Source organism: Mustelus asterias, chromosome 15 (genome assembly GCF_964213995.1).
Source record: "Mustelus asterias chromosome 15, sMusAst1.hap1.1, whole genome shotgun sequence".
NCBI classification, from domain to species: domain Eukaryota; kingdom Metazoa; phylum Chordata; class Chondrichthyes; order Carcharhiniformes; family Triakidae; genus Mustelus; species Mustelus asterias.
Genome location: NC_135815.1, coordinates 86,829,342 through 86,856,810, shown reverse-complemented (window position 1 = coordinate 86,856,810; position 27,469 = coordinate 86,829,342). Strand labels below are relative to the sequence as shown.

The following is a 27,469-nucleotide window of genomic DNA, read 5'->3' as shown; positions in this document are numbered from 1 at the left end:
GAGTCACATGTAGGCCAGACCAGGTAAGGACGACAGATTTCCTTCCCTAAAGGACATTAGTGAAGCAGATGGGTTTTTCCAACAATCGACAATGGTTTCATGGTCATCGCAAGTAATCTCACAACACCAGGTTAAAGTCCAACAGGTTTATTTGGAATCTCAAGCTTTCGGAGCGCTGCTCCTTCATCAGATGATTACAGTCATCAGCAGATTCTTAATTCCAGATATTTTTTATTGAATTAAAATTCCACCACCTGCCGTGGTGGGATTCAAACCCGGGTCCCCAGAACATTAGCTGAGTTTCTGGATTCATAATCTCGCGATAATACCACTAGGCCATCACCTCCCCATCTCTTCTCTGCACATTTTCTCATGCCTCTGGCTGTACCCTCATTATCTCCACATCTTTACCTTTCACTGTTCCTCTCCTTCTCTATGCCCTCTCTTAGCCCATTCCTCCCATCTCTTTTTTACAACACTGAGATTTAACCCGTCCCCTCGTCTTTTTCTAGCTCAGTCTTACCCTTGAACGAGTGCCACAACTGAGATCGAGCAGCCCTCCCACCTGACCCTAGAGTCAGACGCAGATGGGGAGAGGGCTGATGGCACAGCTCTCTCTGTGAAGGACGTTGGTATTCCAGTGAATGGCTGCATTGTCCTCTTGACCCACTGTTATCTGAGCACACAGCAGAATGGAGGCACACAGATATGCTCAAAAGGCACATGCACTCCCTTCAGAGTTTATAACCAATGAGGATTGCACAAATCAGCTCACAAAAGATAGAACATAGAACATAGAACAGTACAGCACAGAACAGGCCCTTCGGCCCACGATGTTGTGCCGAGCTTTATCTGAAACCAAGATCAAGCTATCCCACTCCCTATCATCCTGGTGTGCTCCATGTGCCTATCCAATAACCGCTTAAATGTTTCTAAAGTGTCTGACTCCACTATCACTGCAGGCAGTCCATTCCACACCCCAACCACTCTCTGCGTAAAGAACCTACCTCTGATATCCGTCCTGTATCTCCCACCACGAACCCTATAGTTATGCCCCCTTGTAATAGCTCCATCCACCCGAGGAAATAGTCTTTGAACGTTCACTCTATCTATCCCCTTCATCATTTTATACACCTCTATTAAGTCTCCCCTCAGCCTCCTCCGCTCCAGAGAGAACAGCCCTAGCTCCCTCAACCTTTCCTCATATGACCTACCCTCCAAACCAGGCAGCATCCTGGTAAATCTCCTCTGCACTCTTTCCAGCGCGGAGACCTTGAGTTAAATGGCTTCCACTCTGCTACTCGAGTAGATAACCTCGACTGACACTTCAGTGAGGGGGCGTTGCATTACTGAAGCTAATGGCTCACGGGTGAGATATTCAACCTACACCCTCACCCATTTATCATAGAATCCCTACAGTGCAGAAGGAGACCATTCGGCCATCGAGTCTGCACCCACCACAATCCCACCCAGCCCCTATCCCGATAACATCACGTATTTACCCTAGCTAGTCCCCCTGAGACTAAGGGGCAATTTAGCATGGCCAATCCACCTAACCTGCACATCTTTGGACTGTGAGAGGAAACCGGAGCACCCGGAGGAAACCCAGGCAGACACAAGGAGAACGTGCAAACTCCACACAGACAGTGACCCGAGCCGGGAATTGAAACCTGGGTCCCTGGCGCTGTGAGGCAGCAGTGCTAACCGCTATGCCACCATGGCACCGTGGGGTTTGGAGCTGTGATTGGATTACCCATAGATGTTGGAACACCTGATAATGGTGAATCACTTTGACATATTGAAAGGTGAGGTTAGGAGTAATCATTGATTGAGTAATGATCAGGAGTCTTTGTCCATGTCCCACCTTCTGGGGAAAACATTGATTCAAAACAAGTTGATTTTTGCTTTTACAACCAGATGGCATGAGAATTGAAAGTCAAACACTACATACCACCTTTCATCATGCCCACTTCATAGCATTTACGCAGCCTGCAGGCCTGGCAGCTCTTCCTCCTGTTTTTGTCGATGGTGCACTGGTTTGTGGCGGGGCACATGTAGTCATTGTGTCCTGGAACGAAAGGAGAGATTCTAAATACATCTCAACCACAGTCGCCATCACTCCCACCTCAACAACAACAACCATTGACACCACCTACACTTCTATGCAACCCGGACATACTCTCTTCCGCCTTCTTCCATCAGGAAAAGACTTGGTATGGCTCCTGCTCTGCCCAAAACCAGAAGAAACTACAAAGGGTCGTGAACGAAGCCCAATCCATCACCCAAACCAGCCTCCCACCCATTGACACCGTCTACACTTCCCACTGCCTCGGAAAAGCAGCCAGCATAATTAAGGACCCCACGCACCCCAGACATTCTCTCTTCCACCTTCTTCCTTCGGGAAAAGTCTGAGGTCACGTACCAACCGACTCAAGAACAGCTTTGTCCCTGCTGCTGTCAGGCTTTTGAATGGACCTACCTTGGATTAAGTTGATCTTTTTCAATACCTTAGCTATGACTGTAACACTACACTCTGCACTCTTCTCCATTCCTTCTCCCCTGTGTACTCTATGAACGGTATGCTTTGTTTGTATAGCGCGCAAGAAACAATACTTTTCACTGTATCCCAATACATGTGTCAATAATAAATCAAATCAAGTCAAACTTGCATTCATTACAGCACCTTCAAGGTAGTGAAAAACGTCTGAAGATGCTTCATCGGAGCATTTCAAACAAGATTGTACATTGATTCACGTAAATAATCCAGGCGATCAAAAGCTTCGTCAAAGATGAAGGTTTTAAGAAGCATTTTAAAGTGAAGGCTTAGGGACGGAGGTCCAAAGCTTTAAGGCTTAGCTATTTGGAGGCACAGTGGCCAATGCTGGAGCGATTGAAATCAGTGAAGCGTAGGAGGCCGGAATTAGAGGAAGGGAAAGATGTTGTCTTGTTGTAGGGCTTGAGGAGGGTCCGCAGGTGAGGAGAGGTAAGACCATGGCGGGATTTGAAAACACGGGTGAGAACCTTGAGGCATTTCTTCAAGCCAGGGGTTAGTGTCGGTCAGCGAATCCAGAGGCGGTGAGTGAATCTGACTCGGTGCGATTTCAGACGCGGGCATGTTGGGGGCGGTTCTCCCAGCGCGAGCCGCAGGTTTTCTGGCGGCTCGGGTCGGGGCATGCGCGTGTCGGCCATTTTGTGGGATTCGAGCATGCGTTCCCGACGCACGCGCGTCTCCCAGAGCCGGAGGACAGCCGCAGTCGGGACGGCGCTGGAAACAGGCGGGAAGAGAGGAAAGTGATTTTAATCTGCTTTAAATGTATTTTTAATCTGTTTTAAATGTGATTATCAGGCCCGGCACAGAATTCTCTGGATCCGATAGCATCTCCCACCCCACCAGGAGTATTTCACTCCAGCGAGGTTTAGACGCTTGGGGAACTCGCGGGAGACAATACCAGAGTGAAGGGGGGCAATTGGGGCCCCCCGGGGGCTCATGCAGAGGGGAGATGGTGCCCCTGGGCACTCTGGCAGTGCCAGCCTGTGCCCCCTGGCACTGCCCAAGGGGTAAAGTGCCCATGCCCAGGGGGCATCTTGGCACTGTCCATCGGGATTATTGTGGGCTGGGGGCCTAGTGGGCGATTGGTGGGGGTGGGGGGTCCCGCTGCCATTCTGCAGACAGGGTCAGCATGGGTTGGAGGGAGGCCAGTGATCGGGGCGGGCTGGAGTGCGGGTCTCTGCCGGGGAGGGTGGGGGTCTGCCTCCCGTCAGGGGGTGTGTCTCCAGGGGGGGGCCGTTGGTCCTCCAGGGGGGTGTCAGTGGGGAGGGGGGGGATGCGGAAGGGAGGGAATCTCCACGGGGGCAGGGGGGGGAGCTGGAGATCGGGGCGCCTTGGGATGGTGGTGGTTCGGGGCTGGCCCGGGAATTGTTGTGGGGGCCGTGGTGGTGTCTGCAGCACTGTGGGGGTCCCAGCTGGCCAGCGATCGAGCGTGCGCAGAGCTCCGAGAACTGTCAGACTCTGGCGTGAATAGGCCCCGCTTCCCCCGGGTTTTTAATGATAAGAGCTAAGAGCTCTCAGAGCTCTGACAAAGTGTGTGTGAGTGTGTGTGTGAGTGTGTGAAAGTGTGAGTGAGTGAGTGAGTGTGTGTGTGAGTGAGTGTGTGTGCGAATGAGTGAGTGTGCATGTGTGAGTGTGTGAATGAGTGAGTGTGTGTGTGTGTGCGAATGAGTGTGTGAGTGTGTGTGAGTGTATGTGTGTGTGAGAGTCTGTGTGTGTGTGAGAGAGTATGTGAGTGTGAGGGTGTGAGTGAGTGAGAGTGAGTGTGTGAGTATGAGTGTGAGTGTGTGTGAGTGAGAGTGTGTGTGTAAATGTGAGTGTGTGTGTGTGAGTGAGAGTGTGTGTGTAAATGTGAGTGTGAGCTTGGGACATTAACCAGCTGAAGCGAATGGCCAGTTTGTGTGCTGGGACCTCAGTGGGATTTTCTGAGGCTCAGTGCTCACTCACTGATACTGAAGTGAGTCTTTGCTCTTTGGGAGAGGAGCTTCTCTTGAGTTACTATTTATACAAACTCTGACAGGAAGAAGACTCTTTACAGCCGCGCTGTTTTAACAGCCGCTTTTAAAGGTCCCAAATGCATTGAGCACGATTATGTATTTGTTGCGTTTTTGAAAGCGCTGCCCCTCTTCACCTTTGCACCGATTTCCCTTCCAATATTCTTGCACTCAGCACAGACTTGGAGAGGCAAATTGTATAAGACGCGAGCTGCAGCTTTTGAATAAAATACATGACATTTCAGGTCAAGAGAGATTAATAGTAAAGATAGTGGGGGGTCTGATTTCTCTGGCTGAAACATGCAATCTATTTGGCAATAAAACAGAAACCTAATGACAGGGTTCCTGACACACACAAGACATCCCTGTTGTTTCCGCAGGAGACGGCTGTAAAGTATGGTGATAAAAATGTTCAAAGGATCTGCTGAGAAATGAGAGCAATATCTGCTTTTAATAAAACATTAATGAACAATGCAGCCACCCGGGGGATAGATGCTCTCTCTCCCTCTCTCTGCACCCTCCCTTCAAGTATTCCCCATAAAAGGAAATCTGTCTTCAGAGAGAGGATTGTTCATGAAACCTGATGGGCTTTGAGACAGGTTTGTATATTTACGCAGATGGTTCGATTTTGTTCAAATGACTAGAACAGGGTCACCTGGGTACATCCCAATTCGAGTCAGCATGGTGGCACAGTGGTTAGCACTGCTGCCTCACAGCGGCAGGGACCTGGGTTCGATTCCCGGCTCGGATCACTGTCTGTGTGGAGTTTGCACGTTCTCCCCATGTCTGCGTGGGTTTCCTCCAGGTGCTCCAGTTTCTTCCCACAGTCCAAAAGATGTGCAATGTACATTGATTGGCTATGTTACATTGTCCCTTAGTGTCAGAGAGATTAGTAGGGTAAATGCGTGGGGTTATGGGGATAGGGCCTGGGTGGGATTGTGGTCAGCGCAGACTCGAGTGTGTTTGTGGAATTAAATGAGGTGTGGCGTTCAGGAACACGGGGCAAAGTCGCAAACTGTCTTCATAATCTCAGCTTGACATCAGTGACACCCTGTCAATGGCATCAGTTCCCAGAAGCACCAACCCGCCAGATCGCTGCGGGGATTGTGAAATCGCAGACTGCTTACTCAATGAGAGTAATTTCAGCCTACCTTGCCAAGTATAAATCCCCCAGGAGTTAAACTTGTGTTTCATACTCACCTCGTGTTACTATCCATGGACACGGATGGTAGAGTGTAGCATTGCACCCAATCCCATCCGCTCGACAACGGGTCAGTATGGTTGAAACTGTCATAGAATCCCCTATGGTGCAGAAGGAGGCCATTTGACCCATTGAGCCTGCACCGACAGCAATCCCACCCGGCCCTATTCCTGTAACCCCATGTCTATAGCCTAGCTAGTCCCCCTAACACTAAGGGGCAATTTAGCATGGCCAATCCACGCAACCTGCATATCTTTGGATTTCTTAACATCTGGGTGGCACAGTGGTTAGCACTGCTGCCTCATAACGCCAGGGATTCGGGTTTGATTCCGGCCTTGGGTCACTGTCTGGGTGGAGTTTGTACTTTCTTCCCCATGTCTGCATGGGTTTCCTCCGGGTGCTCCAGTCCTCACCCACAGTCTAAAGGTGTGCGGGTTAGGTGGATTGGCCATGCTAAATTGTCCTTTAGTGTCAGGGGGATTAGCAGGGCATATGTGTGGAGTTACGGGAATAGGGCCTGGGTGGGACTGTGTTGGTACAGACTCAATGGGCCGAATGGCCTCCTTCTGTACTAGAGGGATTCTATTCTATGCTCCTTCCCAAAATTCTCCCAGTACATGTCAATCAATGAAAGATTGACATCAGCAACGAGGAGCCGTCAGATGGTCATATCATTCCAGGTGAAATCAGACCCAATCACTCACCCATTCATCCTATTATGTTGGCAGTCAGACACAGTCAGTCATTACTGTCACACCAGCAATCAGAGGTGATCTGCTATTGATTAGGGTCATTACTTCATCAATCAGATGACACATCCAACATTAGAGTTGTTTCATTGCAAGCAATCAGTCAGACTTGGTATCATTAAATCAGCTTGCAGCCGCAATAGCATTATTATAAAGTTCATTTATTTATTAGTCACAAGTAAGGCTTACATTAACATTGCAGTGAAGTTACTGTGAAATTCCAGCACTGCTGCCTCACAGCGCCAGGGGCCCAAATTCGATTCCTGGCTTGGGTCACTGTCTGTGTGGAGTTTGCATGTTCTCCCCGTGTCTGCGTGGGTTTCCTCCGGGTGCTCCGGTTTCCTCCCACAGTCAAAAGATGTGCCGGTTAGGTGCATTGGCCATGATAAATTCTCCCTCAACGTACCCGAACAGATGCCGAGTGTGGCATCTAGGGGATTTTCACAGTAACTTCATTGTAGTGTTAATGTAAGCCTACCTGTGACACTAATAAATAAACTTTACTTTACTTCAATTCAATGGAAATCTGGAATTAAAAGTCTAATGAAAACCATGAAACCATTGTCGATTGTTGGAAAAACCCATCTGATTCACTAATGCGTTGCGGTGGCGCAATGGTTAGCACTTCTGCCTCACAACGCCAGGGACCCGGGTTCAATTCTGGCCTCGGGTCACTGTCTATGTGGAGTTTTCATGTTCTCCCCATGTCTGCGTGGGTTTCCTCCAGGTGCTCCGGTTTCCTCCCACACTCCAAAGATATGAGGGTTAGGTTGATTGGCCGTGCTAAATTGACTCTTGGTGTCAGGGGGATTAGGACGGTTAAGTTATGTGGGGTTATGGTATAGGACCCGGGTGGGATTGTAGTCAGGGCAGGCTCAATGGGCCAAATAACCTCTTTCTGCACTGGAGGATTCTATGATTCTATGAATGTCCTTTAGGGAAGGAATCTTGAATTCAATAAAAAACATCTGGAATTAACCTACTGACAACCTTGAAACCACTGTCGATTGTCGGTAAAACCCATGTGATTCATTAATGTCTTTAGGGAAGGAAATCTGCCATCCTTACCCGGTCTGGCCCACATGTGACTCCAGAGCCACAGCAACACTCTTAAATGCCCTCAGGATGGGCAATAAATGCTGGCCCAACCAGCAACGCCCACATCCCATGAACGAATTTATAAAATCTGGGACTATGGGCAACTTCATGTGAATGAGGCGGACTAAGTGTCCATGTGAGAACACTGAGGTATCATCAAGTTTGGATTAGTAATGGGGAAAAGCAAAGGACAATCAAAAGTGGAACTTCACAAAATTGGCAGAAGACTAATTTCAGCGGGATGGAATCCAGCCAAGGAAAAATGGAACCAAGGGTTGACAGGACAACTCTCAGCAGTACAATGGGTGATCTCTAAGGAACACATGTTTCGGCTACAGGCTAGGCTTGTTCCAACAAGAGGGAAAAGCAGGTGAACCAAAGCCAGGACTGTCTCCTCTGAAGAAACTCTTCAAATGCAGACAATGAAATACAGTGGAGCCCCAATTTAGCGCGAATTCGCATATAATGCGATGGTGTCATTGGACCCTTTTTTTTCCGCTAATAATTAGCAAATTTAGCGTGACCCCAATTTAGCGCGACCCCGCTTTTTTCGCGACCCCGCTTTTATGGACCCCAACCATCGTGTTATAACGGGGCTCCACTGTATAACAAAACTTACTCCAACTTATAAATCAAAGAAAGGGTTTAATAAAGAAACTTCATTACTCCAAACTTGGGGCCTTGCCTTGGGCCAAGTCCCCCACAATTCCCAACAGGTTCTTATTTATAGCGAGTCAGCTGACCATCACATCATTCTGTAATTGGTTCCATGGTTTACTGGGTCAGCTGACCCTTACAGCTTGTTACCATTGGTCACATTACATCCAATACAAAGTTGTCACTGGTTAGATTCTAACCAGTGGATGACAAAGGGTGGTGGAGAGTATAAAGAACAGAAACTCATGTTGCTTGGGCAGGTCCAAACCCAACCGGAGGTGAGTAAATTCGTTCAAGAGGGTTTCGAGCGACGTTCCATCGTTGTCACGCTCCACGTTGTCACAGACAATATGCTGGTTGGCGAGTGCATACGAAAGTCAGAAGTATGTTCACTGACCATTAGGCAGGTAACTTAGTCCATTGAGGGGACCAACTCAACACAGTTTTACCTGGCCCCAGCTGCTTTTACAGTCGGCAGATGGGCCGATTGGCCAGACAGCCTTTGCGTTTTAGCTGTGACCTCAATCCAGGGCGGGATGAAGTGTCTGGGCTGAAATACTACTAACAAAAGCGTCTGGGGACCGAGCTCCCTGTGTGATTGTGCAGCCCAGACCCGAACAGGCGCCGGAGTGTGGCGTCCAGGGGGATTTGCACAGTAACTTCATTGCAGTGTTAATGTAAGCCTATTTGTGATGCTAATAAACTTTTTACTTTTGTGGCAGAGTTTTAACATCAATATTGATTCTTCACAGGTCAGCACATCCCTGAGACACCTCCGCAGAAGCTGCCCTCCCTCCCCCCCCCACCGTCGAGGGAGAATATTGGAAACACACTCTCCGTCTTCCTGGGACCTGTCCTGTCCAGCAGCACTCAGACTTTCACAGGACGCACTTCATCCTCGATGGCTGCCAGTGTGAAACTGCGCTCCGGAGGCCACCACAGTCAGGAAAGCCCTTCATTGCAACAACAAGAGCGCTTGCCTGACTCAGCCCAGTGAAACAAACAGAAAGAGGCTGTATGATACACGTCAGGGGAATCTGTCAAGCCAGAACTCAGTCAAATGCAATAAATTGAGAGGGGAAATGAAAGGGCAAAAAGATAATTTGAGAATAGTTGAAAATTAACATAAATTAGAACCAATAACTCTTCAGCCAGTTTATGAACAGTAAGAGGCAGGGTGGGATCTGTTAGACCCAAAGAGGGTCACAGTAGGCTAGAATATGGGGATAGGGCCTGGGTGGGATTGTGGTTGGTGCAGACTCGATGGGCCGAATGGCCTCCTGTACTGTAGGGATTCTATGATTTAATCAGGACTTCTACTGGTGTTTACTGAGGAAGAGGATGCTGATAAAATACCATTCAAGCCATCATTTGTTTTATTCATTCATGGGACATGGGTGTCACTGGCTGGCCAGCATTTATTGCCCATCCCTAGTTGCCCGAGGGCAGCTGAGAGTCAACCACGTTGCTGTGGTTCTGGAGTCACATGTAGGCCAGACCGGGTAAGGACAGCAGATTTCCTTCCCTACAAAGAACCAGATGGGTTTTTCCGACAATGCACACCACTAGAAGGTTAATTCCAGATATGTTTAATTGAATTCGAATCCCACCAGCTGCCGTGGTGGGATTCGAACGCAGGCCCCCAGAACATTAGCTGAGTTGCTGGATTGATGGTCTAGTGATAATACCACTCGGCCATCCCCTTGTTAATCAATAATCTATCTAGCTATGCTTCAAAATATTCAAAGACAGGGCATTTGCTGCTTTCTGAGGTTTCTTTGTAGCCTTCTTGCATCCTCTTCGCAATTTACTTTCCTACCTACCATTTTGTCATCAGCAAATGCAACAACCATGCCTTCCTGGGGGTCTTGGGCTTCACAGACAGAGGTATCCAGTACTAACCCAGGAAGGTGAAGCTGAACTTTTACTAAGTTCTAGCTAGGCCACATCTAGAGTATTGCATCCAATTCTGGTTACCACATTTTAGGAAGGATTTGAGGGTCCATGAGAGGTTGGAAAAGGGATCTACCGGAATGATTCCAGGGATGACGGAATTTAGCTGTAAGGTCAGGTTGGAGAAGCTGGGGTTGTTCCCCTTGGAGTAAAGGAGAATGGGGGAGATCAGAGAGAGGTGTATAAGACAGGCTTAGTCAAGGAAGATAACAGAAAAGCTGTTCCCATTAGCTGGTCGGCCAAGGACCAGAGGACACAGGTTTATGGATTGGGGCAAGGAATACAGGGAAGGATGTGATGAGGAACACTCCACACAACAGGTGGTAAAGTTTAAACTTTTAAAGTTTATTTATTAGTGTCACAAATTGGCTTACATTAACACTGCAATGAAGTTACTGTGAAAATCCCCTCGTCGCCACACTCCGGCACCTGTTCGGGTACACTGAGGGGGAATTTAGCATGGCCAATGTATCTAACCAGCACGTCTTTCGGATTGTGGGAGGAAACCGGACCACCCGGAGGAAACCCACACAGACATGGGGAGAACATCAGGCTCCGCACAGACAGGGACCCAAGCCGGGAATCGAACCTGGGTCCCTGGCGCTGTGAGGCAGCAGTGCTAACCACTGTGCCACCATGATAATGATCTAGAACTCGCTGCCAACAAAAGTGGTGGAAGCAGAGAGCACCAGTGATTTCAAAAGGAAATTAGGTGAGCGCTTGAGGGAATAAACTTGCAGAGATAGAGTGGGGGAATGGAGCAGAATAGATTTCTCTGGAGAGACAGTCTGGACTCAGAGGGCTGAACGGCCTTCTGTGCCGCAATTACTCCATGACCTTCTAACTATTGAGCTAAACACAGCAGATTAAGAAGAGATCTAGTAGCTCAAAACTAGGTATCCATGAGATGCCATGGGTAAGAACTGATCCATATCCTGCCATAACTGGTAACCGGCATATCCACTACCAGGGAATCCGGTGATCAGCCCTGATTCAATGAGGAGTGCAGAGGAGCATACCAGGAGCAGCACCAGGCATACCTGGTGACCATGTGCATGTTAAACAGCAGTCACCTATGCCTGGTCACATGGTCACCAGGTCATCCATTGTGATGGCACTGTGTGGCGAATGGGGGTGAGTAACAGGCTGGAGAAGGAAGCTGCACAGACATCCCCAAGCTCAGTGCTCACAGAGCCCAGCAGGCAATCCTGTTTACAATCGGCCTGGATGGATGGATGGCCACCTCAACCTCATCCCCGAGGTCAACCTTCAACCAGTCCAGCCCAAGTGTATTGCACCCAGCCAAGATGTTGGCCAGAATCTTACCGCCCTTCACACCGGCAGGATTTTCCCATCCCGCCGCAGTGAGCAGAGATTTGGCCAACTTCGCTGCAGCAGGAGTATGGTGTGAACGGCCAGTAAGATCACATCCTATGGGCTCCAGTGACATTCCATCTTCAGTGTCCGAAGACTTGTGCTTCAGAACTAGCCGCACCATCCCATTACTGCCACAAAGAGTCGTGAACATAGCCCAGTCCTTCACCCAGCCTCCCATCCATTGACTCTGTCTACACTTTCCACTGCCTCAGAAAAGCAACCAGCATAATCAAGGACCCCATGCACCCTGGACATTCTCTCTTCCACCTTCTTCCATCAGGAAAAAGATACAAAATTCTGAGCCCACATACCAAGCCACTCAAGGACAGCTTCTTCCCTGCTGCTGTCAGACTTTTGAATGGACCTACCTCGTTTTTTAAAATTCATTCATTCAGCATTTATTGCCCATCCCTAGTTGCCCTTGAGAAGGTGGTGGTGAGCCGCCTTCTTGAATCGCTGAGTCCATGTGCTGTGGGTTGACCCACAATGCCGTTAGGGAGGGAATTCCTGGATTTTGATCCAGCGCCTGCAAAGGAATGGCGATATATTTCCAAGTCAGGATGGTGAGTGGCTTGGAGGGGACCTTGCAGGTGGTGGTGTTTCCATGTATCTGCTGCCCTTGTCATTCTAGATGGAAGTGGTTGTGGGTTTGGAAGGTGCTGTCTAAGGATCTTTGGTGAATTGCTGCAGTGCATCTTGTAGATAGTACACACTGCTGCTACTGAGCGTCGGTGGTGGAGGGTTTGAATGTTTGTGGATGTGGTGCCAATCAAGCGGGCTGCTTTGTCCTGGATGGTGTCGAGCTTCTTGAGTGTTGTTGGAGCTGCACCCATCCAGGCAACTGGGGAGTATTCCATCACACTCCTGACATGTGCCTTGTAGATGGTGAATAGGCTGTTGATCTTTCTCTAGTTGATCTTAAGTTGATCTTTCTCTACACCCTAGCTATGACTGTAACACTACATTCTGCACTCTCTCATTTCCTTCTCTATGAATGGTATGCTTTGTCTGTATAGCACGCAAGAAACAATACTTTTCACGGTATGTTAATACATGTGACAATAAATCAAATCAAACCAATACACAACACGCAGTTGAAAATTACCCAGGTACGTCCTGTCCACAAACAATATTAAGTCATTCGCCATGAAACTAAGGAGCAACCATTCACCATTCTGAAAACGTGAAGAGATTTCTCCCTTCTGCTCATACCGTCAGCCCTTCCAATTCCACCTTTGGAGTGGCTACGTAAATACTGCAATTGAGATGGCAGCACATGGGTCGGTGCCATCCTTCCTGCCACACAGCTCATGCCAACCGCCTCAGTAATACTTAAATCAGACAGCTGCACCAACAATCAATGTAACGTCAGGATAGTATCATTGGATCAGCAACCTGTCAGACATCGCCTTGTGCTGGTACCGTCACCTCGGCCATTAGTCACCTTTTTGTACATTGATATCAACAAATGTCAAACATTTATATCGTTATGTCATTAATCAGGAAAAATCAGTCACCATTTGGTCCCGCTATATTAGCAAGTCGATGCAGTCAGTCGTTACAGCCGGGATTTTTCATTCTTGTATGCCCCACCGCCACTGCCAGCGAGAATGGAGAATTTGGTGCTCCAGCCAAATCACCGTTCACTGCAGCAGGACCAGAAAATCCCAGCCGCGGGCGAGGCTGGAGAATCCCAGCTGCAGGCGAGGCTGGAGAATCCCAGACGGGGGTGAGGCCAGACAATCCCAGCCATGGGCGAGGTTGGAGAATCCCAGCTGCGGGCGAGGCTGGAGAATCCCAGCTGCAGGCGAGGCTGGAGAATCCCAGACGGGGGTGAGGCCGGACAATCCCAGCCGCGGGCGAGGTTGGAGAATCCCAGCCGCGGGCGAGGCTGGAGAATCCCAGCTGCAGGAGAGGCTGGAGAATTCCTGCCTACATCAACAATCAGACGCAACTTTGATTATTTGTAACATTTGGTGGGATTTTCCAGCTGCCAATGGGATCTTCCAGTCCCACCGATGGCCACCTCCCCTCCCCACCATGGTTTCCACAGCTGCAGAGGATGCAAGCGACGGGAAACCCCGGTGACAGTGATGGGAGCAGAAGATCCTGCCGTCGGTCAATGGCGGGGAGGGTGTTGCCGTCTCCGCCATTGCAAAACACACCCCAGGGGTGAGGGAGGCTGGAATTCTCGCCCATTACAGTCACATGCAGTGTCTTCATTGAAGTATAGAATTACAACAGTACATAACATAGGCCATTTGACCCCTCAAATCTGTTCTGGCTCTTTTAAAGAGCAACCCAGTTAGTCACAATCCTCCTCCGTAACTCAGTAGTCTTTATGTGGAGAGAATAGAGCCTAAGTTTTGAGTCTAGATGACGCTTCATCAGAACTTGAAACGTTGGCTCTATTCTCTCTCCACAGATGCTGTCAGTCCTGCTGAGATTTTCCAGAATTTTCTGTTCTTGTTTCAGATTCCAGCATCCACAGTATTTTGCTTTTATACCTTTCAAGTATTTATTTAGTTTTATTTCAAAGGCATATGCATGTGTTTTTTATTCATTTGTGGGACACGGGCGTCGCTGGCTGGCCAGCATTTATTGCCCATCCCTAGTTACTGAGTGGTTTGTTTGGCCATTTCAGAGGGCAGTTGAGAGTCAACCACATTGCTGTGTCTCTGGAGTTACATGTAGGCCAGACCAGATAAGGATGGCAGATTTCCTTCCCTAAAGGACATTAATGAACCAGATGGGCTTTTCCAACAATTGACAATGGTTTCACGGTCATCTGTAGATACTTAATTCCAGATTTTTTTTTATTGAATTCAAATTCCACCACCTGCATTCAAACACAGGTCCGGGTCCCCAGAACATTAGCTAAGTTTCTGAATTAACAGTCTTAGCGATAATACCACAAGGCCATCGTCTCCCCGGGTACATAAGTCTGAATGTTAGAGCCAGACTGAGATGTTTAAGCGCTGGGTCTGGTTCCTCAAGCTCTGCATCCAAAGCAGGCGGGGTTTAGCAAACCAGTGCTCATCTCTTTTGTCTCGAGCGCCAAGGCATGGGTTCACTCCCTTCTTCGGGTAGTAAGAGAGTAGATGCGGCCATGTCTACCGTGTCCATTTCAGAGTCAAAGATTCCAACGACCGGAGAGGGAGCCGGTGGGTCCCGGAGGTTTTTCCGAGGTTGCCTGTGTGCTTAGCATTGTTTGTTCATGAGTGGCCAGGTGTTTTCTCAGGAAGGCACCCCCTACGTGGACCAATCCCATCCTTGTTACCACTGAAAAACCTCGGCCGGTGTCCCTTCATCACATTTAAATGTGGTGAGCACTCAGACAGGTACTTCCATGAATAGAGTATAAACCCCAAGTGTCAGTAACACTGACTCTCCACATTAAGTACACAAGCAGGGCTCCCGGAGGACAAGCCTTAATCTGGGAGCTCGTATTCCAAGAGGTCCACATCATAGGCCTTGTTAAAGTCATTAGACAGACCTTTCAAGAGGCAAACTAGGAAATGTGGTAGGGGCTGAACATTGTACAGCATCTGTGAACATGCCTGCTCCTGACCTTATAATGAAGGGAATATTATTGATGAAGCAGCTGAAGATGGTTTGGCCTGGGCACTGAGGAACCCTGCAATGATACCGAGAATTGACCTCGAACAACCACGGCCATTTTCCATTGAGGTGGAGAATGTTTTAAGATCATAAGAAATAGGAGCAGGAACAGGCCATTTGGCCCAATGAGCCTACTCCACCAATAAGACCATGGCTGATCCACGTTGCTGCCTGTCTCCCATAATCCTTGATCCCTGGGCCATCATAACTCTGTCCAGCTCAGCTTTGAATCTATTCAATGCCCAGTGTCCACTGCTCTCCAGGGAAGAGAACTCCACAGACTAATGATGCCCTGAGAGAAGGGTTTCCTCCAAGCCTCCATCTTAAATGGGAGATCCTTTATATTTAAACCATGCCCTCTAGATCTAGACTCCCACACTGACATGGTCCAAGCTCCCTCAGAATTTCATATGGTTTTGTTCATCAAAGGTTTTAAGAGCTACGAAGCAATGCAGTTAGCTGACAGATCAGCCGTGATCTCATTGAAAGGCAAATGTTGAGGGAACAAAGGGAGTTCTCCTTTCTACGTTGATATGAGTCATGTTATACTATCATTGTGTCGGCGATCAGGTGCAATGTCATTCATTGATATCGGTGTGGCAGTAATCAGACAAGAGAGTAAAAGTTTAAAGTTTATTTAATTATCACAAATAAGGCTTACATTAACACTGCAATGAAGTTACTGTGAAATTCCCCTAGTCGCCACATTCCGGCGCCTGTCCGGGTACACTGAGGGAGAATTTAGCATGGCCAATGCACCTAACCAGCACATTTTTCAGATTATGAGAGGAAACCGGAACGCCCGGAGGAAACCCACGCAGACACGGGGAGAACATGCAAACTCCACACAGACAGTGACCCAAGCTGAGAATCGAACCCGGGTTCCTGGCGCTGTGAGGCAGAAGTGCTAACCACTGTGCCGCCCATCAATTAGTCCTGGTCGCCCGCTCAAGTGGAAACACTTTCTCGACACCTGCATTACGGCAAAGTGTAATGAGACAACTCAGTGACCCACCCGCCAGCACGTGAATGCAGAAGACAACGCTGAGGTGTTTGCAACCATTTCCGGCCAGAATTGGCAAGTGGGTGAACCATCTTGGTCTCCATCACAGACGTCCTTACCTTCAGAGAACCTAAACTTCAGCCAATTCACTCTACATGATGGGGGGATTTTCCCATTCTGCCCATCATGGGAATCGTAGCGGGTGGGGGGGGTGGACCATGCAACGATCTGTTGACCGGCAGGATTTTCCGGTTTTGGGGTGAATGTTGGTTGAAAGCAGTTATGCTTTGAACAGGTCATTTGCTTCTAAAATTGAATAGAGTTGGGGTCTAAGGAAGAGTTAGTCAGCATTTCCAGCGGGATATGAAGCCCATATAATTGTAGCCCTGGGCATGAGCTGTAAGAGGAAACTCCATAGGAAGCCATTCACCGGATGGAGTTAGAAGCTTTCGTAAAAGATATCCCTGAAACTCATAGGCAAGTTAGTCTCCGGTTCACCATGCAGAAATGATAGTGAGAACTTGCACTTGGAATGAAAGGACACAATTCATGAGGATTAAAAACAAGGCTGGAAGATTTGCCTAGCTTGAGCTGGAGGGAGAAACCCCTCACTGTGAAAGATAGTTTTAGGGTTGAACGTTACTAGGTTGGGAACGAAAAGGAATGGAAGTGGTCCCACGCAATCACTTCGGACTGGTTGTGGGAAAATTGAATGACTACCCAAAGGACAGTGTGAAGTATAATTACAAATTGAGATTTCCAGTTGCACCTGGAAGTTATGCACTGGTAGAATTACGTCAGCAATGACAGTAGCATCATTACATCGGCAATCAGCTGAAGTGTGAAACAATAGTCTGATTGCATCAGCAATAATTGAAACAGTTTGGTCATTAAGTCAGCAAATGGAACGCAATGAGCCAATCACTTGTAACTGTGCATCATGGGAACACATTGAATTAATCAGGTAGTCAGATGCTCTTTCCTCGGGTAGAAAAGTCAAGTACTCGGGGACATTGGTTTAAGGTGCGTGGGGAAAAGTTTAGAGGAGATGTGCGAGACAAGTTTTTTACACAGAGGGTGGTGAATGTCTGGAACGCGCTGCCAGGGAAGGTGGTGGGAGCAGGTACGATAGCGGTATTTAAGGGGCAACTAGACAAATACATGAATAGGATGGGAATGGAAGGATACGGACTCCCTAAGTGCATACGGTTTTAGTTTAGGCAGACATCAAGATCGGTGCAGGCTTGGAGGGCCGAAGGGCCTGTGCTGTACTGTTCTTTGTTCTTTGCAATCATGCATTGGTGTTTTACGTTAGAAATCAGACGTAGTTGGCCAGACATTGCTACCAGTGCACCAACAAGCAGATGGAGCATAAAGCATTGCTCTCATTAGATCAAACCAAAATATAATTGCACCCGCAATGATTTAAACATTGTGACAACTAAATCAGCACTTTGACACAAGGACCGGAATTTTCCCATCCGCCTCCCACCTGGAAACCGTGGGGGGGGGGGGGGGGGGGGGAGGTGGCGGGCCAGGCAAAGGTCCATTGAGCCAGGGCAGGATTTTCCGTTTTTGGGATGGACGCGGCTGGAAAATCCCACCCACTAACTCAGATTTCTGATACGATTGCTTCAAGAATCAGAGCTCAAAATCAAATGTTGGATTTACGACATCAGCAAGCAGTCGCTATCTGTCACGCATTCGTGCCAATACATCAGCGTGCAGTCGCGCATGTGTGCAATCAACCATGCGTTGGTAGCAGTCAGCATTTGTCCATGGCATTGGGTGTCACCACCACCAGCCAGTGAAGATAATGAGACACTGAGACACAGGGCGGAATTTTCCCGTCCCGCCCGCCATGGGAATCGTAGCGGATGGGACACGGGCCATGCAAAGGTTCATTGACCTCGGGCGGGATTTTCCAGCCTTGGGGTGAGCGTGGCTGGAAAATCCCACCCATTGAAGCAGAATTCAGGTGCAATCGGACATTTTTATCGCTGCAATTACGCCAGAAATCGGTGGGAGGCGGGGGGACTGTTACATTTCCAAATCACAATCAGAGACAGTCAATCAAACCTTAATATAATCACAGGAGCAATCAGATGCAATGTACCGTCGGTACAATCAAATTAGCAAATGCACTGTTATCATTGGCAATCAGAGACAATGATACGCTCTTAACATTAGCAACAAGAAACAATCAGTTGGGCATTGGTACTGGTACATCAGTGATTGGGTACAGTCAGATATCGGTGTATCATCTCAGCAAACAGTTGCAAAATATGATTGGTATTGCTGCATAGAAACTAGAAGTAGGAGGAGGCCATTCGGCCCTTCGAGCCTGCTCCGCCATTCATTATGATCATGGCTGATTATTGAATTCAATACCCTGATTCCTCCCTTCCCCCCATATCCGTTGATCCCTTTAGCCCCAAGAGCTATATCTAATTTCTTCTTGAAATCAGACGTTTTGGTCTCAACCACATTCAGTGGTAGTGAATTCCACACATTCACCACCCTCTCGGTGAAGAAATTTCTCCTCACCTCAGTTCTAAAAGGATTGTGGCCTCAAACAGGTCGCACGGTGGCACAGTGGTTAGCACTGCTGCCTCACAGTGCCAGGGATCAATTCAGGCACCCAGGTTCGATTCCCGGCTTGGGTCACTGTCTATGTGGAGTTTGCACATTCCCCCCGTGTCTGCGTGGGTTTCCCCTGGGTGCTCCAGTTTCCTCCCACAGTCCAAAGATGTGCGGGTTAGGTTGATTGGCCATGCTAAATTGGCCCTCGCGTCAGGGAGATTAGCAGGGTGGATGTGTAGGATTGCGGGAGTGGGGCCTGGGTGGGATTGTGGTCGGTGCAGACTCAATGGGCCGAATGGTCTCTTTCTGTAGTGTAGGGATTCTATGACCCCTAGTTCTGCACTCCTCCACTATCGGAAACATTCTTTCTGAACCTGCGTCAGCAATTAGATTCAGTCAAGAAGGCATTGGGACGGATTGGAAAGCAATGGAATGGAATGAAATATAATTGAATGGATCAGATTTCAATGGAATGGAATCCAATGGAAAGCAATGGAATGGAGCTGCACACCGTACCACAGCAATTCCAGTAACTCAAAGGCTGGCATTTATATAGCACCTTTCACACAACCACAGGACGTACCAAAGAATCAATTTGGAAGTATAGTCATGGTTTGTGACATAGGAAACTCGATAGCCAAATATTTGTACACAGCAAGATCCCACAATTTGATAATCCCTTTGTATGATTTTGATTGAGGGGTAAATATTGTCAGGGACACTGGAGATAACTCCTCTCCTCATCTGGTGCTACAGGGTCTTTCATATCCACCAGAAAGCACAAGCATGGCCTTGGGTTTAATTTCTCACCTGAGAGATGGCACTGATGACAGTGCAGCACCCCCTCAGTACCACACTAGAATGCCAGCTAGGATTTTGGTACTCGGGTTCTAGACACGATTCAGTGTTGGCATCATTACATCAATGGGACACACTCCTGAGTTTGTATCACATACATAGAAACATAGAAACTAGAAGCATGATGAGACCATTCAGCCCTTCGAGCCTGCTCCACCGTTCAATATGATCATGGCTGATCATCAAACTCAATATCCTGATTCCCCCTTCCTCCCATATCCCTTGATCCCTTTAGCCCCAAGAACTATATCTAATTTCTTCTTGAAATCACATAATGTTTTGGCCTCAACCAGTTTCGGTGGTAGTGAATTCCACACATTCACCACCCTCTGGGTGAAGAAATTTCTCCTCACCTCAGTTCTAAAAGGTTTACCCCTTATCCTCAAACTATGACCCCCTAGTTCTGGACTCCCCCACCATCTTTCTGAATCTACCCTGTCTAAACCTGTTAGAATTTTATAAATTTCTATGAGATCCCCTCTCACTCTTCTAAACTCCAGTGAATATAATCCTAGCCAACTTAGTCAGTTATCATTCAATCAGCACCCAGACATTTGCTGGAAGAGCAAGAATCATAGAATCCTACAGTGCAGAAAGAGGCCATTCGGCCCATCGAGTCTGCACCAACCACAATCCCACCCAGGCCCTATCCCCATAACCCCACACATTTACCCCAGCTAGTCCCCCTGACATTAAGGAGCAATTTATCATGGCCAATCCATCTACCACACATCTTTGGAGTGTGGGAGGAAACCGGAGAACCCGGATGAAACCCACACAGACATGGGGAGAACGTGCAGACTCCACACAGACAGTGACCCAAGCCCCGGCACCGTGAGGCAGCAGAGCTAACCACTGTGCCGCTCCAAAATATCTTCTGTATCAGGATCTTCTACGTCCACTAGAGCAGGCAGAATGATGGCACCTCTAACAATGCAGCACTCTCTCAGCACTGCACTGGAGCGTCAGCCTCACTTTTTATACTTAAGCACCGGAGGGGACTCTGAGGGCAACTCAGAGGTGGCAGGGCTACCCACTGAGCTACACTTGTACAATGGTTTCGATCCATCGACCTCTGGGTTATGGGACCAGCACGCTTCCGCTGCGCCACTCTGCTACAAGAAAGACTTGCTATACATGGGAACACCACCTGTTGTCTTGGAGGGGAACTATACAAGGTCCCCTCCAAGGCACTCACCATCCTGACTTGGAAATATATCGCTGTTCCTTCGCAGTCGCTGGGTCAAAATCCTGGAATTCCCTCCCTAACAGCATTGTGGGTCAACCCACAGCATGTGGACTGCAACGATTCAAGAAGGCAGCTCACCACCATCTTCTCAAGGGCAACTAGGGATGGGCAATAAATGCAGGCCTAGCCAGCGATGCCCTTGTCCCACAAATGAACAAAATAAAAATGGAACCTTTCATGCAGATCCTAGCATGTCACAACCAATGAAACACTTCAAGTGTAGTCACTGTTGCAATGTAGGAAGTTTGGCTGCCAATTTGCGCACAGTAAGCTACCACTAACCACAGTGTGATAATAACCGGAGATTTTTGTTTTAGACATGGCGGGTGAGGGGTAACCTTTGACTGGGTCACCAGGGCCCAGCTTCATTTTAAAATGGCGTCATGGTATCTTATACCTCCATCGGAGAGAGCAGATGGGGCTTAATGTCTCATCCAGCAGCTGGTATGTCTAACAGTGCAGCACTCCCTCAGTACTGCCCTGAGGTGCCAGCCCAGAATTTTGCTCTCAAGTCATTGGAGTGGGACTTGTACCCACACTCTTCCGACTTAGCTGGTAAGAGGGCTGCCGAGTGAGCCATCGCTGACAGCCATGGTGTTACTCCATCAGACGCAATGGCCAGAATTCTCCAACCTCGCCTGCGGCTGGGATTCTACGGTCTCCCGCTGCAGTAAACAAAGTTTTGGCTGAGCGCCAAATTCCCCGTTCTCGCTAGCAACGGCGAGGGGGCGAACGAGATGGGAGAAACCTGGCCAATCAGTTAGATATGGCCACCATTGTACCAGCATTTCAAGCTGTACATTAGCAATGTGGTGCAGTCACATCGATATTATTACCTCAAGAGTCAGACATAGTTAATCACAGATAAATCTATCACATTGGAAAGCAGAAGCAACATTGTTTTGTTAATTAACAATTCAATTTGTTGATTGCATTGTTAATTCTGTTAGCAATATGAAGCAATCAGTCAGTCATTATTAATGTCACTATTATCAATACAAAAAATACTGCAGATGCTGGAAATCAAAAATAAAAACAAAAAGGATGTTGGAGATACTCAGCACGACACTCCTGCCCTTTTACCAGCTCCCTTCTCACCGTCCAAAGGCCAAACATTCCTTCCAAGTGAAAGCCACATTCTTCTTTCAATGTAGCACACTGCATTCACTTCTCACAATGTGGTTTCCACTCCATTGCAGAACCAAACGCAAACGGGGTGACCGTTTTGTTCAGTCCACAACCGGGACACTGAGTTCTCAGCCTCCTGCAATTTCAATTCTCCACCTTGCTCTACCTCTGACTTCCCTGTCCTTGGCCTTCAACAGTATTCCAGTGAAGCTCAACGTTCAAGGGGCACCAGCTCCACTTTTGACCCAGGACTCTACATCCTTCTGGACCCCACATTGTGTTCAACAACTGAAGATCAAAACAACTTCTCCAACTTTGTTCAGCTTTTTTTCCGGATGCGGGATCTTACTTGGTCCCTTTATTTGAATGGCTATTAATCTGCCGTTCTCATCTTCACTTTGCTTATCCCACGGTGGCACAGTGGTTAGCACTGCTGCCTCACAGCGCCAGGGACTCGAGTTCAATTCCAGCCTCGGGTCACTGTCTGTGTGGAGTCTGCACATCCTCTCCGTGTCTGCGTGGGTTTCCTCCAGGTGCTCTGGTTTTCTCCCACACTCCAAAGATGTGCGGGTTAGGTTGATTGGCCATGCTAAATTGTCCCTCAGTGTCAGGGGGATTAGCAGGGTAAATAAATGGGGTTACGGGAATAGGGCCTGAATGGGATTGTGGTTGGTGCAGACTCGATGGGCCAAATGGCCTTCTGCGCCGTAGGGATTCTATGATACCTCTCCCTTTGATTTTTGTACCAAGAAACCTTTTATCTTTTCATCCCTTTTGCTCTTCGCCCTATCACAGACCTTCCCTCAGCTTTCTCGTCACCATCCTCATCTCCCCTTCCCCACTCCCACCTCCCCTACTCCAACCCCCAGCATCCCCTTCCCACCCCCACCTCCCCTTTCTCATCTCCCATTCCCCACCCCCCACCTCTCCTTCCCAGCCCCCCACATACCCTTCCCCACCCCCACCTCCCCTTCCCCACCCCCACCTCCCCTTCCCCACCCCCCACATACCCTTCCCCACCCTCACCTCCCCTTCCCCACCCTCTGCCTCCCCTTCCCCACACTCACCTCCCCTACTCCACCCTCACCACACTTTTCCACACGCCAACTCCCCTTCCCCACCCCCCGTCTCTTCTCCCCGTCCCCCACCTCCTCTTCTCCCCCATCACCCACCTCCTCTCCCCACCCCCCCGTCTCTTCTTCCCCACCTCCTGCCTCTTCTATCCCACCCCCTCCTCTTCTCCCCCACCCCTGCCTCTTCTCCCCCACCCCCGCCTCTTCTCCCCCACCCCGCCTCTTCTCCCCCACCCCTGCCTCTTCTCCCCCACCCCTGCCTTTTCTCCCCCACCCCCACCTCTTCTCCCCCACCCCCACCTCTTCTCCCCCACCCCTGCCTCTTCTCCCCTGCCCCCACTTCTTCTCCCTCAACCCCCACCTCTTCTCCCCCACCCCCCTATCTCTTCTTCCCCACCCCCCCGCCTCTTCAACCCACCCCCACCTTTTCTCCCCCACCCCCTGCCTCTTCTCCCCCACCCTCACCTCTTCTCCCTCACCCCCTGTCTCTTCTGCTCCAAAGATGTGCAGCTTTGGTTAATTGACCATGCTAAATTGCCCCTGAGTGTCAGGGTAAATATGGGGGTTATGGGGATAGGGCCTGGGTGGGATTGTTGTCGGTACAGACTCGATGGACTGAATGGCCTCCTTCTGCACTGTAGGGATTCTATGATTCTGTAATTCTACAAACCCCTGCCTCCTTTTCCTCCTTTTCCCCCTTCCCCATTCCACATCCCCTTCTACAGCCCCCCACCACCCCCCCCCGGCTCTCCCCCCATTGTCACCCACCACCCCCCAACACTCGTTACTTTCACATGTTGAAAACATTTCAAACTTTTCCCAGTCCATTGGGTGGAATTTTCCGGGTCTTTGGCGGGCAGCGTGGCGGGCGGAATGGAAAATTTTGGACAACCGTCGACGTTTGATCCCTGCCCGACTCGTGACAATACTCGCCGGAGTCAGGGCTTGGATATCTCCAGATGTGACCTCTCCAGATGCTGCTAGACCTGCCAAATATTTCCAGCACTTTATTGCTATCATTATGTCGATGCAATGTCAAAAACTATTGGGTAAATTTTCCAGTCCTGCCCAGGAGTCGTCATGGCTGGGACAAAAGTTTTAACTGACAATTTTAAGGTCCATTGACCTGAGGCGGGAATTTCCGGTCTAGGGGTGGAAAAATCCCGCCACATGGGTACAATGTTCCAGCCTTTTCCACCGGTGGGATCTTCCAGTCCCGCCAATGGTAACCCCTGCCACAGCGGGTGGTAACTATGGGAAGCGCCATTGACGGCAGCAGGACCAGATGATCCCACCACTGGCCAATGGTGGGCCACCTCCATCATTGCAAAACACGCGATGGAGGAGGGGTGGCAGGGGATGGAAGACCCCACCCTGTGTACCTGATATTGGAAACCAAACAGATTAATTTATCTCATGTCAAAAATCAGCCATGCATTTCTATCATCACATACGTAATCCAATTCAATCCATCAGACAGTGGTGTCAACGTATTTGTAATTATTCAAAATCAATCACTGAATTCAGAGAATAGAATCCCTACAGTGCAGAAGGAGACCATTCAGCCCATCGCGTCTGCACTGACAACAATCCCACCCAGGCCCTCTCCCTATAACTCCATGTATTTACCCTAGCTAGACCCCCTGACACTAAGGGGCAGTTTGGCATGGCCAATCCACCTAACCTGCACATTTTTGGAGTGTGGGAGGAAACCAGAGCACCCGGAGGAAACCCACGCAGACACGGGGAGAACACTCCGCACAGACAGAGACCCGAGGCCGGCATTGAACCCGGGTCCCTGACGCTGTGAGGCAGCAGTGCTAACCACTGAGCTACCGTGCCACCCTAAGTTGATAGCGTTACGGCAGCAATTGGACACAATAATCATGCATTGTGCCCTGCACAGTTCCTGTGGATCTTTGACAGCTGTATCTAAGATCATAGAATCCCTACAGTGCAGGAGGAGGTCATTCAGTCCATCAAGTCTGCACCGACCACAATCCCACCCAGGCCCTATTCCCGTCACCCCGTGCATTTATCTCATCGCTATATTCAAAATACATTCAGCACACGGATTAAACAACTCTTAATTCAACCGTGTCGGTTATCCCTGACTTCCCACCCCAATTCCAGCTCACAATCAGGTTTTAAGATCTAAGTGGAAAGTTGAACTCACCCTCTGACTGCCATCGGAGCGGTTTGGACCAACTGTGTGTGGTTCTGGGCCAGGATCTGAGCCGCCGGGTATAGCACTGGACTCCAGGAGCCTGGTCCCGTCGCATTCACCTGGGCTTGAGCACCCTGGGCCTGAAGCAAAACCAAAGTAACAGCCAAAGATTCATCTCTTTGTCCCCAGGCATCAACAGAATGGAGACTGTACAGATAGCTTAACAACTCGCCCGCTCCTTCCGATTTCAGAACACCGATTCGCACAGGCACGCGTTTGCTTTTGGCGCCGCAGTTTGTGCTAAAACATCGCTTGGGAAACCGAGGTGCGTTTTGAAACATGGCGTGCTTTTTAACTGGAATCGCAGCATCGAGGGGGGGTATCATTCGGCCCATCGTGTGAGTCTGTTTTACTATTTAAAACAACCCGTTGGTATCACTTCTTAGCAGAGAAACAGTAAGACCTCAGGGGGTATTTCACGGGGTTGAGGAACCCCCACCCCCGCCCCCCCCCCCCCCCCCCCTCCCCAGATTAGCTCTCCCCTGTCAATAAATTGAATCTCATGCCTTTCCTGGCCTTCGGAAGCCTCACACCCACATTTCATCCCCCCTGCCAGCTATTCAACCATGACAACCGCATCAGCCAAATACATTGCGCCACATTCACCGACTCGCTTGCCTTTGCCTTGCGTAAGAAGTTAGCGCATAACTGTTGTAAGGTGTCAGGCATGGTTTGGTCAGAATTATTAAGGGATTCGTAGCCTGAGATAGTCGAACAATAAGTATTTATTAATTACTGGAAACTATGTAGATAGGTTCAGCAAAGGTCCAAGTTGGAGTTGCCTCCATGCTTGCTTCTACACACATCTCTGTCCAAACACTCCACTAACCCCTCGATGTGGGTCATGTGTTCACTGTGTGTAATCAGTCCCCCCTTTTTTTTGTTCTTTACTCGTTCCTGGGATATGGGCATCACTGGCAAGGCCAGCATTTGCTGCCCATCCCTGGTTGCCCTTTGAGTGGCTTGGCTACGCCAAGGGCAGTTGAAAGTCAACCACATTGTTGTGGCTCTGGAGTCACAAGTCGACCAGACCAGGTAAGGACGGCAGATTTCCTTCCCTAAGGGACATTACTGAACCAAGAGTTCTTATGACAATTGATAACAGTTCCGTTGTCACCATTATTGAGACTAGCTTTATATTTTTATAACTAATTTAATTTAAATTCCATCAGCCAACATGGTGGGATTTGAACCCATGACCCCAGAGAATAAGCCTGGGCCTCAGGAGTTTGATTTGATTTATTATTGTCACATGTATTAGTATACAGTGAAAAGTATCGTTTCGTGCGTGCTATACAGACAAAGCATACCGTTCACAGAGAAGGAAAGGAGAGAGTGCAGAATGTAGTGTTACAGAGACAGAATGTAGTGTTACAGTCACAGCTGCGGCTTAGAGCCTAAGGATCACCAAATCTGTCAGAATGAGAGCATTGTTAGAGGGGTTTAAAGGAGATAGAATGAAGTTTTAGAAGCATAGACCGAGAGTAAAAGATCGAATTAGAAGGCATGCTGGGCACAGCTTGCAAGAAGTCGCCTTGCTCCGGTGCCATCTTGAGAAAAGAAACTAGCCCAGTGACATTACCACTGCGCCACTGTCTCCCCTCAATGCAGATCATGGCCGGAATTCTCCCATCCCGCCGCCACTGGAATTCTAGCGGGCACGGGGGACAGACCATGTAAAGGTCCATTGAAGGTGGGCGGGAATCTCCGGTTTGCAGGCGAGTGATTACTTGGTTCAGTAATGTCCTTTAGGGAAGGAAATCTGCCATCCTTACCTGGTCTGGTCGCAGAATCCCATAGATGTATCTTTTTAGAGATTGGCATAGAGGCGGGGTCTGCGTGTAGAGAGTCACCAGTGGGTGACATCCAGGATGGGGCGGGGGGAAAGGGTGGCACGGGTGCCAGCTCCCTGGAGGGTGAGGTCACACACAGGCTCTGCTACACAGGTCAGGTCCTCGATGGGGCTGCCATCGATGGAGGCGAATGGGTATACAAAATAAAATGCCTGATGCATGCCTGCCAGAGGTGAAATGTTAAGGAGCGTGGCAGGTACAGCGGCCGTCTTGCACAGAGGTTTGCACAGAGCTCGGAGCCCCATTCTGTCCGACTCAATCAGATTCATTCGCGCACTTGGTGAATCGAGCCATCAT

General features: G+C 49.0%; 1 protein-coding gene across 9 annotated transcripts in view; it reads right to left on the bottom strand.

Moving 5' to 3' along the window:
• Positions 1-27,469, bottom strand: part of esr1 (estrogen receptor 1) — an 887,250-nt gene that overhangs the window by 812,842 nt on the left and 46,939 nt on the right. For 7 of the 9 annotated variants that reach the window (XM_078230313.1, XM_078230309.1, XM_078230314.1 and 4 more), the window contains exon 3: positions 1,952-2,068. In XM_078230313.1, coding sequence (XP_078086439.1) covers positions 1,952-2,068 — 117 coding nt within the window. The remainder of the gene's footprint in view (positions 1-1,951; positions 2,069-27,469) is intronic. The other 2 variants (XM_078230315.1, XM_078230316.1) reach the window with 1 other exon arrangement.